The sequence below is a fragment of the Aythya marila genome (assembly GCF_965140915.1).
Source record: "Aythya marila genome assembly, chromosome: 3".
Taxonomy (NCBI): Eukaryota; Metazoa; Chordata; class Aves; order Anseriformes; family Anatidae; genus Aythya; species Aythya marila.
The window spans coordinates 30,083,241-30,095,697 of record NC_139044.1 but is presented as its reverse complement, the minus strand read 5'-3'; the positions used below and the strand labels follow the sequence as shown (position 1 = coordinate 30,095,697).

Genomic DNA, 12,457 nt, shown 5'->3' with positions numbered 1-12,457 from the left:
ACTGTTCAGTGCTACCTTAGCGGAGGCAGACTTCACCAAGCAACACCCCAGCCGCCTGAGCCAGGGCACCTCCTTACGACCTCGCCATGTGAGGTGGCTATTTGGATGCTGTCGGTACGGAAACATTTCGGTAAAGTTTCCACAGCGATGCATAACTGGCTGCCCTGCGTCTGATACCAAAGGCACAGGCGCTCGCAAGTTACAAGGCAAGACAAACCCAGCGGCTCACCAGAAAAGGAAAAACAAATATGTATATATATATTAGAAAAGGAAACAGTTCTCTGGACAAGTAACAGTCAGAAAACAAAAATAATTCCATGCCATCAGGAAAAAAGAGGGTGGACTGCATTGAAAAATGAAAAATGTACATGGCAGAAAATACTTACACAAAGGACAAAAGCAAAGTGTGGTCTGGAAATCTGCAGAAACTGTTTCAGACACTGTCTGTGCCTTGACAAAAGCCATGAAGAAGGAAGGCTGTAAGTGTCCCATTTGGGGGGTTAGCTGGTTTTGGTAGTTTCTCTGCTGTTGTTTGGTAGGCTTTTTATTTTACTTTTGGTGGGACATGGCCAATATCTAAGATTATCTCATATTTAACTTTTTCCTCCGGATATAAATATTTTGCCTACGGATATAGCAGAAATACACAATAATGAAACTATGACTTATTTACCTGCTGGGGGAACGCTAATGAGTGTTGTAGTAATGAAAACAGCTTCATTGGCTTGTAAACGCAAAGGAGCAGGGAACTCACTGGAGACCAACAGGCATATGTCAATAAGCTTATACTATTCACAAGTACACAACCCTCCCAAGACAGTAGTTTCACAGCCTCCTTTCATTTCCTGACTGCCTCATATTTTGAGCATAGTCAAAGAATAATTTTCTATCTTCCTCAAGCTTCTGAAGGTTTTGCAGAAGCCAAATGTTCTTATGAAAAACATTCCATTCAGATGCAAACTGAGTATTTGTAAGACTTAGCACAATACCTACACATTTCTACTGGTTACGTTTCTGTGAAGCTGGGAGAAGGGAAGTTAGTACTCAGGCCATTCCCAACACCAGCTGCCTCTTGCTTGGCTGCGAAGCTGGGTGGTGGTGCCAAACACCTGGCATGAGAAGACCAAACACACAGGATGGTGGGCCCTTGCCCTGACCTCCCTACCATGCTCTTCTTCTAGCATCTGAACAGCTTTGTAAGGAAAGCAGGGAGAGCAAAGGCTCAGTATCGTCACTTCATTACCTGCTCTGTCATTTAATTTGGACCCACAAGATCTGGTCTTCAAGAACCTTTCTAACACAGCCAAAACAAACAGGTTATGGCTGATTGAAGTAACAGGCTACAACTTAAACTGTGCCAATACTAAACATCTATACACTATTTTATCAGCAATTATGTCATAGTATCCAAACTGACAGCAAGTCATGACAACTGTATTCTTTTACCAAAAACAAGGTAAATAACATTTTACCAGGGTGCCTTAGCAATGTGCTAGACATAGCACTGATACAGTATGCTTGCATTCATAATGTTGTTTCCTATTTCTCTCCTTTGCATCAGTCCTGACAATATCAACATTCAGAACAACCACTGATCAGTCTCATTTCAACACCATCAGTGTATGTTGCCAAGCTCTGCAGTGTGTTAAGAGCAGAACAGAAGGTGCTAATCACTAAAGGTGATCGTTCAGACAAAATTCAGATCAGTGTTAGGGCTTTTCCTAAAGAAACAACGTTAGAATACAAGCCCAGGCATTTGCTATTATAACAAGATTGGTATGACTGTCTCACATCCCCCTTCATTATAAATCCATTTGGCATCCAGTCTAATAACCAGTCTACCCACAGAAAAGAATTATTTGATGTTCCTGTGGATGTCATACATGCCTTGTATTTTTAGAGCACTTCCACTGTAATTCAGCATTAATTATCTTTCCAATTAATGTACTGCATAATGCTGCAATATAAAATGCGTGCATTTTGTAAAGGAGAAAATTGAGCTCAGTTCTGTCTGCTTTGATCCCATTTTACCTTTATTACAACTCAGTACCAGAATTCTTTTCCTTTTTGGCTGGGTTATTGACACCCTGAACACACGCAAGGGAGCCATCTCTTGCATGCAAAAGATATGGTTATGCTTCTCTTTTCCAAGAAGACCTCCAATTTCTGTTTTGCAATATCATTTTAATATACTTCCCTGCTTTATGATTGTTATCGAGCAGCCCATATGGGAAATGGAGGTGACAAAAATACTAATAGATTAGCGTTTAGCAGTTACCATAATATAGATATCATAAATGCTTACAACTGCTAAAAAATAGTAAGTGTGAAAAAGGTCACCAATACAAAAAAAAAAAAAAAAAAAAAAATCAAAATCTGTAGTTAGGGAGTGAAAATATCTCTTCTTTGAAAGGTAGATGATCTGACGTTCTTTAAATGCTGTTTGTCAAAAATACCACTTAAAGTTTTACTGCTGAGTACCATAATAAAAAGTATAAAAGGGAAAACATTTATAAAATAAAAAATATAAATGGAAAATATAAAACCAAAATTGCTGTCTATATGTATGGCTGAAAGAATATATGTGTGCCTAGTGATTTTCCACAGTATGGAGTTTAATTTTTCTGTTGGGTTTGTGTTTGGTTTTTGTTTGTTTGTTTGTTTGTTTGTTTTGTTTTTGTTTTTGTTTAGCTGCTGTTAAAAGCCATAAGCACTCTGGGCCACTGAATTTGACCTTCAATACCACCATCCAAAAATGTTTCTGTGCTTTTCTATCCTGAATGTGTTTGAGGGAGGTACAAATTTTCCCTTTCTTCAATGACATTTACCTTTCTTCTGTGTCTTCCTACCGCATCATTTTTAACAGAACAGAACCTAAAACACACAGAAAGCTGCAAACAAATTAGCTGCCCCTCACACTCAATAGTCTTCTACTCACTGTTCTTTAATGCTCTTTTAAGAGATGGTAATTAATGAATATGTGAATACATACTGAGAAGAGCCTGCAACTCAGACTGAAAGAACGTAAGAATGCCATCTATAAAATATTCCCTCAGATGGCTAAGCGACCTTAGCTTAAATAACCTTGCTTGTCCAAGAGTGTAATAATTTAAGAGTAGTCTATTTAGCATCTTGAGATGGGATTTCCTCTTGAGCTGCCCTGGGATACTTCATGAAAATCTTAAATAGAGAAAGATGGCAGTTTAAGCAGATAGGCTGGCTGTTACTAATCTAGTAGTTCAGGCAACCTACTTTACTAGGGAATAGTGCTCCTTTTTCAACATTACCCTTAACCAGAACCCTTTGAACTTCCTTCTGTTAACTGCTTAGCAGTGACATTAACCTACTACCCCAGCAGGGCCTATTACACCTCAGGCAAATATATGACAAATACAGCTGCTTTCCACCTCACCCCCCACTCCCATCCCCCCAGCATCTACAAAGGACTTACATGGAACCTTGGATTTGTTTGGGAAGCTTCATCAACTTTAAACTTTTGCTTGTTTGGTATTAACCCACTTAGTTCTGGTTTGGTTTGGTATGTTCTATTTTGCTCTGCAATCCTCACTGGTACCCCAGTTTTGGTTTATTGATTTTAAATGGTTGTTATCACAGCTGTAGATTTCAAAAGCAAATTCACATCTACAGACATAAAGTAACCTAGGCAAACCTAGACAATTATGCAAAGTATTTCCAGTGTTATGCAAGTAGCACACTTCCTTTTCTCATATCTAAAAAGACCCTTCTTCCACCAAGTGAACCAAAGGGTTACTGACCCTCCGGCCTTGATGCTGGGAAGAAGTCACTTACTCACATTCCTACCAGCCAGGAACTTTTTCATTCACCTCCTTAACGTCCAAAGTGATTTCTCTGGAGTGCTCCAGAGTCCTCCTGACAATCACATGTACAAAACCAGATATTCTCAACATGTTCCCAATTTCTCCCCTGGGTGAGCAGCAAAGCAAGCCACCACCAGAAGGTGGACTCCAACCTCCATGTCCAAGTTCCCTATTCCTTCAATTGCTCAGGATGAGATCTCACACTACCAAAAGAAAGAAAAATATTTGTGGTGAAAGTGGGAGTCAGTTTCTACCTGAGTTCCTTTATTTTTTTTCTCACATTTATTTACACACAGAAAGTGGCAAAACCCAACAAAACTTTTTGAAATTTCACTTTAAATTGAAATATTATGAACTTCCAAATCTAAAAATTAAGAAACGTCACTATTATTTTAAAAAATCTCTTGGAAAATCACTTCTGACATACTGAATACATTCCCAGTGATTTCAGCATGTTCAAATACTACATATATATTTCACACAGGATTCTACTAAGTAACATGAAATCATGACAAAAATCAGTTTTAAAAAACAAGTGAAGCCAAAGAACCACAGGTCATTTAAGAGAAGCTGGTACAGTCAATATACTAACTGTATGAGTGAGGGTTGCTTGTGCAAGTTAAGACAGCACGAACAGGCTTGCAATTGCACAGATACACAAAAGTTTCAAATCAAGTATTGTTCTGATTTCTCTTTGATTTCATAAAAGTGAATGAAAAGCTGTCTGGACACAAGATTATTCTATAGATTCTCAGGCCTTGCAGTACACATCATATTTTAACTTTGCTCCCAGCTTGGTTCCTTCTAAGCACACTTTGAATTTGGCATCCATTTCCTTGTTCTGAGCTTCAGTGAAAAGATTTTTCCAGTCTCCAACAACACCTGGAACATAAAGAAAAGTAAAATAATACCCTTGACAGTAAGGAACAAGGAGTATGATTTAAAACAAAACAAACAAAAAAATCCTGTCTCATCTTCTTTCAGGATTTTCTTCTTTCTTCTTTTTCTTCTTTCACTTTTCTTCTTTTAAGAACAACAACACGAACAACAAAAATTAAATTAAAAAAAAAAAAAAAGAGAGAGAGTCTATGACCCAAGAATATATTCTGCTGCTGTACTTTTGATGTCCTCAAGAGAATATGAACATAAAGGGGACATAGGAAGCTACTGGTCTGCTTTGTGCAGCTGCAGAGTACTAGCAACAGAGCCAGCAGATGTGAAAAGAACTCTGAATGTTCAAAGATGTCACTTGTAACAGCAAGAGCTTTGTGTGCTGTAACCAAACACTGCCCTAAGCTGCAGTCTACTTCTGATCTAGTTTTGGAGAGTCCATGGCCTGAGGTTTTCTGAGTCTGCAGCTCTAGCCTGATTCATGGCTAAAAGACACAGCTCAACCTGTGCAGTGTCTAGATTCAATGTGCTGAGTGAGGTTCCTACGCAATCCCAAGGGTTAGTTAGAAAATCCAAGAAAAATCTGTGGAAGCACTTTGTCCAGGATACCTCTAGTACTCACAGAAGTCAAAATAAGACTCTTCTCTGTTTTAGTTGGTGCTCACTGCATGCTGGAGGTTGTGCTACATGTAGGGTACTTTTGCTAATCACATTATACAGGGCTTTACTGAATAACTTTGGCCCTTGTGATGAAATCAAGTGATAGCATCCTGAAGCACAGTCAATGTTCCTTAACTTCTAGCCCTGAAAATTATGCACAAAGATTAAGCATCTACTGATCCAAATTCCTGTGTGCCCAAACTGCAGTGCTACCATTCACCAACCTTGCAAAATACACTGTTTGTTTGCTGTAAACACATTTACCTTTGCGGAAAAGAACTGAGCCAACAGCACCATGAGTTTCTTGAGCCTTGTCCTTCATTGCCTGGAAAGTGGCCCTGTCCACAACAGACTGGATCTGCTCTGCCGCTGGGGAGAATCCAAAGAATTCAGCTATCTGCTTTACACCAGAAGTCAGATTCTGAAAACAATGCAGTGAAAGGGGAGTCATAGAATTTGCTTCCTCTGACAAAGGAGCTACCCACTTGGGATGTGTATAGCTATCATCTACAAACAGTATCTTCCTTCACAGTATGTCTTCTACATCATATTGGAGCTCAGCTTTCATATAGCCAGACTCAACTTGTTCTTAAATAGATACTTGATGTTGCTCTTTCAGGAACCTGTGCTTATTGCTTTTAATTTCAGCAGTTTTTCAGGGAACAGACTCAGATCTGTTTTGCCTGTCGGTACAGTGCCTGCTTTACCTCTTTCAGGTCTTCATATGTTATGATCATGGTATTCTCATCCTCAATGTGTTTGTTCCAGGCGACTGCATGGTCAAAATAAGATCCCCAGCCAACTGTGAAGAAGCAAAAAAAGCATCAGTGTGACCTTCTTTTATCACTGGGTACTTATTTCTCTCTAACTGAAGAACCACCTTCTGTTATCCATCAGTTACATCTACGCAAGCAAACAGAACAGCCTGTCTGTTCTGTGGTACCTTGCTATACAACAGAATGATGGAGACTTCCACTGGACTTTTGTAAGTGTAATGTAAATGTAAGTGGCTTCTGCACAGAAATATGAATTTCCTCTGTGCTTCCCCTCCATTTCTATATTGTCATTAAAGATAACTCTTAAAAGCCAAAGTTAGACATCAGTCTAAATCTAAAATTTGTGTTGCTTATGAGGTGTTTGGCCTCCTACATGGAAACAGCAAAGACAACAAACTGTCATTCCATTACTATTTCAGATCTGTAGCATTTCCTCCATCACTTGGTGACATAATTTCAGCCCAATACCATTATCAAGCTTCCAGGAGACTCCCGTACACTTGCATGGAGGAGCAAAATACCCAGAAGCAAAGTATATTTTGGACTTTCTCCCCATTCTGGCATTCAGCTGCCTCCTTTATCATGAGGTATGGCCACCAGTAAGCTAATTATGAGACAGATGTTTTCCCACTGGTCCCATTTAGTTGTTTTTAAATATTTTCTTCTGTTCCTCCTTCAGCTACATTCAGTAACTATAGCAATACCTTTTCCATTCATGAACTCGGAGAAGAACTCATCCCAAGAGCTGTAACTGGGAACGCTTGGCACATTGTTGTGAAAATGGAAAAATGAAACAGCTGTATCTTTAGGGTTTCGAAACAGCACTAGTATCTGGAGTAGGAGAAAGAGGTCAACAGTTGTAGGTGACATATTTCCCCTGGCAACCAAAATGAAAGTATAACCAAGCATTCTGCAATCAATAACTTACTGGAGGCTACAAAATATTTTCACTATTAGGTAAGGCATTGAGAATAAATGTATAATGTGGTCATAATAAAGACCACTTATCACTTTTAAGATTTGCTTATGTTATGGAGCAATTGTAGAAAGGAACAACGGGAAAAAAGTGTAATATTGTCAGAGAGTACTATCCCACAACTACCTAAGACCTGGGAAATAGCAAGGAAACATTTGCCAACCCCTTGCTGTAAAAATCTGTTTGATTCTCCTTCAGGAAACCACAGCTGCTACATTTATATTCCATTTTTCAAAGCATGGCAATAATGTACTTGAAATCCTATGAGGCAGCAATCCTCAGAGAAGTGTAAACACTTCTGAAAACATGTTATACATAAAACAGGGAAAAATATTAATGGAACAAGGATAAAACCCTCATTCCTTAACCAACTCCTCCCTTCCTCTGTGGTACATCTCCTAAATGCTATGTACCTGCCATTGCTCAGTGACTGAGAACCAGAAATATTGAAGTTTTAACAGTGTGGCTCTGCATGGAGACAGTCAGTGTCCCAGAGATACTGCTGCCACTTTCATTCCCATCCACAACCATTGTTTTACACAGAAAAGAGCAGCATAAGAAAGAAAAGCATGACACCCCTGCCATTTCTGAGCACTCTCACAGCCTCTAGATCTGTTCTTGTTTATGCACCCCTAGGGTTACTGTATTACAGCAGGTGCTAAGCCAGCTCAGGACTCCTGAGATTCCCACTGTCTCCAAGCTGCTTTTCCTCAATGCCACCTGCATGGGTGCAAGAAAAGGATGCAGCCTGAGAATTATTCTTGTATGTTGGTACCGTCAGAAAAATGAGGCTTGTTCTTGCAGAGAGAGAGAAAAAAAAATAAAGAAAAAAAAAAGCCCACCTTGGCTTTGTTCTTGAAAATAGACTTGGGGAGGCAATCATAATTCAGATGCGTTGCCAGAATCCTTGGGGATGGAATCTGCTTCATCCTCTTTAGAAATAAACAGAACAATAAGTGAGATCAGGCTTATTACATGAGTGCAGCAGTGATCTGTGAGAGTTGCCAGTGTGAAGCAGAACCTAATCAAAAGGCATTAGTCATCCAAGATTATCCTTTTTCCCCTCTTGGGAGAAATATCTTTACTTGCTGCATGACTTCATTTTAATAACTTGCATGCGGGGGTGCGGGAGAGAAAGAAAACAACAGACTGTAAGTGGTTTAGTAGGTTCTTTTCACTAACCTGGTATTTATCTGGATCTCCACATTCAATAAATGGTAGTTCTGTGCTTACAGGTTTAGTCTGGATGGTGGTGAATATCAAGTCATTTAAAATCTGGATAAGCCAGTTCGCACCTGGACCAAGAAACCCAGAGAACAAAATAAAAAGGTTTATATAAGATCTCAAAGCCTTCTCATTACATGGCTTAATTCAGCATAATAGACAGTCATCAAATTACAGATAATACTAAAGCTCTCAAAAGATTATAAACAAAATAATGTTTTCAGTTAATGAGATCCTCAACGGCTTCTTAGCTGTGACCTTCTTGGCTCACTTACGATTGATATGTGGAAAGCACTGGGGGTAGAACCGACTTAATGATGCACTCAGTATCTTTTTAATACAGTCATAAAGCAATCTGTGACAGACAATAAAGGGAGCTTGCCTGACTTGTACGGAGAAACACTTGGGAAGGGTCTTGGTAGGAGAAAGGAGTGAGCAAGGAGTTTTGCTCATTCTGCAGTGGAGAAGTGTCTGTCCCTCCCTCCTTGCACTGGGTCAAGGATGAAACAGTCATCAATGCAATGCCACCACCAGTGCTCATCCCCAGTTGTGCCTGTTGTTGTCTCCATAAAGCGCATGCCAGAAGAATGCCAGAGGAGCTGCCACCCACCAGACCCTTCGGGAAGGATCTCATGGCAAAGCCTCCCCACACATGGCTGTCCGGGCACCAGCTGTGCTGGGGCAGCACACCTCCACGGCCAGCTCCATGCCCTCCTGCGGCTGCTTTGTGCTGCCTGCTTTCCTCAGCTTCCCGGGGACCTCGCTCTGCGGATGCCCTACCAACTGCTGGTGGGACAGAGCGAGGGAACGGCGTGTTCACCGCGCCTGCGGCACCCTCCCCACGTCCTTGCAGAGGGACTTGGAAGGCTTCCCGCTGGGGCCGCGGGGATGGAGCTGCGGAGCTGCCTCAGCCTCCAGCAGGCTGCGAGTCCCCTGTGAACGCAGCTGCCAGAGGCACTAACAGGGAACACAGGATGCAAACAGCGTTAAGCTCACGCGTGCAGCTGAAAGTTATTCTCAGAAAGGAGCTCTTCCACCCGATGTTACATAAAGTGGCTCAGGACTGTGTCCTATTCATACAGTTATGTGTGTGCAATGCGTACACAGCATGCCATGTCTTATAATACACCTGAATGTATTTATATACCACCAAATACCGTAAGATTTATATATGACATTTTGTGATGTATATAATTTATATCAATCTCCCTTTTACATAAAGACCAATGCCAAAAGCATTAAAAGTCTCTAAATCCATGTCTCCATCTGCCCAGTATTAACTACATGTGCACAAACACTGATTTTATTTTAAACAAAAGCTACAGCTGATAAACCTAAAAGTCTTAGTCCCTAAATCCCATCTTGGCTTCTCAACATGCAACCTGTCCCTGGGAAGCTTGGCATCCAGGAGCTCCGTCAGCCTGCAGCCCCACCTCATCAATGTGTCTCTGCATCAGTCAGAGCTTTCCTCTCCACTGCACACACCTGAGTTGAGGGAAACATTTCATACAGTGAGACTTCACTGTAACTTAACCTTCATAGTCCTCAATAATTAAAAGGAATGAGGACACTGTTAAAGCTCCGAGAGACAAAGCTGTGGTGCCAAGCTTTGTCAATGGCCTGTCCTTATACAGTCCAGCAAAAACCCTGGACTCAAATCCAGCAGAAATAAAGGTTCCTTACAACAAAGATACATATTTCATATTTTACGTCAGCTCCCTTCTTCTGTATTTGCCCTCTCTTTCTCTTGGCTCAGTTTTGTCTCACAGCTGCCGTATATTTACCCTAAACACTACAAGCTTACTTCTTAAGCCCCTAAATACATAACAGTTTCTTTCCAGATCAGAACTTACCAAGCCAAAACCACAGGAACAGTATGTGCTCTTCACCTTGCTGGATGAGACCTTGGTTAAGGGCCCCCTGATCAGAGACCAACTTGAGTGCATCAGCTACCATGTTATTGCACTGAAATCCTTTCCTGGACCACATTTTCTCTGACAACCCTATGTTTCTGCTGTTTGGGTCTCAAGGCAGAAACACTTGGAAAGGATTTCTTTCCTAGATTGACAAAACCCATCCCTTTCGTATAAGCAACCATCTCACACACGACATTTATAACACTGATCAAAATCAGCTGGTTGGTTGGCTGTTGTTTTTATTGTGTTCCCCCCCCCCCCCCCAAAGCTCCTATTGTACCTTTCATCCTTTCTGCAGACCTCCGACTACAAGATTTCAAATTCCACTATGTCACAGCCTATCATTTTTGCAATCACCAAACAAAAACCAATAGTGATGCTGAATATAAGGATAATGCTAAGAAGCTGCTTGAATTTTGCAAGATGCCGTGCCCTGCTGCTTTCTGCTTCTTATAAGGAGTCTACTGCATACCTGTATTGCTTTTGTACATTACACTGCATTACATTACTAACACACTTTTCAGAATGCAGTTTATCATACTGGCAGAGGTATCTTGCCCCACTGATACATAATAACTACATACTTTATTCCCACTTCTTCAGCCAAAAATTGTTGTGAATGCTAAAACATATTATCTCTTCAGAAACATAAACCATATTAAAAAACAGTAGACCAGACTACATAACAGAGACAATGAGCACAAAAACCTGCTGCCTCTGGTTGTACTACAAATGCCCAATATCCCCCCACAATGTAAAACCATCCTCTGTTGGTTATTTTCCTCCTTATGGTGTCAGCTAATTAGTTACAGTATCACAGACTACAGCGAGTAATCTATAATCTATTCACCACATTTGGGGTAAGACACCAGCACCAGATCGTCCCTTCTGGCTTCCAGGTTCTCCAGGGCTTGGAAGGTCTCCGCACTGCACACGGTCATGGGATAAGGAGTCCCCCGGTAGGAGAACAGCAGATCCTTCAGGGAAAGGCCTTCGGACTTGGCCAGTGCTTTATTTATTTCATCAACAAAGGCTTTCCTTTCTTCAGCCATGCTTATCACCTTTTGCTGGGGATTGAAACTGCTGGTCTAATGCAGTTAAGTGCCTTTAAATAGGCATTTTTAAGGGGTGGAGTAGAAATACTTGGCATTATTTCTGCCTCTGCCTCTACTCCTGAAAAACCTTTAGAATTTGATACATTTCTTTCTCTTCCCCTTCCCACCTTTCTGGAAACAGAAACTGGGTTGATCTTGCCCATTTATCATCTACAGAGAAGGAATTACTTTAGTACTAAATCCCACTGTGAGCAAGTAATACTAGCAAGCTTGGCCACCAGGGAGAACAGAATTGGAAAAGAATTGCCCTGTAATAGCAGCAAGGTATTAAAACTAATCTTAAATAACATTAATAGGAAAAAAGAGCCTCATAGGAAAGTCCTTAGTAATGAAAGTCCCGAGAGATTTTGACAATAAACTCATCTCCATACCATGAATCAAGAAAAGAAAACAATGAAATCAAAACCACAGAACAAAAAGACCACCACCGAGGGGGAAGTGATGCTGCCATTTTGGTAGGTGTGATTGCTGGGCCGCTCTCCATCACCTATCAGCGGTCATGGTCATCCACAGAGGTCCTGGATGACTGGAGACTTGCTGATGCAACACTCATCTGTAAGGAGGGTCGTAAGGAGGAACCGGGGTCTACAGGTCTGTCAGTCTGACCTTGGTGCCAGGAAAGGTGATGGATAGTTCATCTTGAATGCAGTCACGCAATGTATGTGGGACCACTATGTTCCTGAAAGCCAAGTGCCTGACCAACCTCATCTCCTCCTGACTGGGTGACCCTGCTGGCAGATGAGAGAAAGCCTGTCGATGTGGTCTACCTAGACTTCAGCAAGGCCTTTGACGCAGCTCAGATTGGAACAGCTCAACACAACACGACTGGGCATGGCTCAGATCAGTTCAGCACGTCTCGGCACAGTTTGGCATGGCCCAGCACAGCTCAGCACTGCTTAGCATGACATGGCTCAGCATGGTTTGGCTCGGTATGGTTCAGTACGGCTCGGCAGGGCTCAGCACTGTTTGGCACGGCTTGGCACAGCTTAGCATGGGTTGACACAGCCTAGCACGGTTTGACGCATATTGGCACAGCCGGGCATGGCGCGTCTTGGCAAGG

The 12,457-nt window shown here is 41.4% G+C and overlaps 1 protein-coding gene across 1 annotated transcript; it reads right to left on the bottom strand.

Annotated features, from left to right (window-relative positions):
• Nucleotides 1-4,120: 4,120 nt before the first annotated feature.
• Nucleotides 4,121-11,774, bottom strand: SULT6B1 (sulfotransferase family 6B member 1). The gene is made up of 7 exons (XM_082755632.1): nt 11,769-11,774; nt 8,325-8,437; nt 7,985-8,074; nt 6,871-6,997; nt 6,098-6,192; nt 5,655-5,811; nt 4,121-4,721 (listed from the first exon to the last, which is right to left on the bottom strand). Exons 3-7 carry the CDS (start codon nt 8,069-8,071, stop codon nt 4,591-4,593), a joined length of 597 nt encoding a protein of 198 aa, XP_082611758.1. The 5' UTR covers nt 8,072-8,074; nt 8,325-8,437; nt 11,769-11,774; the 3' UTR covers nt 4,121-4,590.
• Between the last annotated feature and the right edge of the window lie 683 nt (nt 11,775-12,457).

Excerpts from the sequence above, each read along its gene's own strand:
- SULT6B1 (XM_082755632.1), bottom strand. The coding sequence starts at position 8,071 with ATGAAGCAGATTCCATCCCCAAGGATTCTGGCAACGCATCTGAATTAT. Across the intron at positions 6,193-6,870 it reads CGAGTTCATGAATGGAAAAG|TTGGCTGGGGATCTTATTTT; the intron begins GTATTGCTATAG and ends GCTTCTTCACAG. Across the intron at positions 5,812-6,097 it reads CATATGAAGACCTGAAAGAG|AATCTGACTTCTGGTGTAAA; the intron begins GTAAAGCAGGCA and ends CATTGTTTTCAG.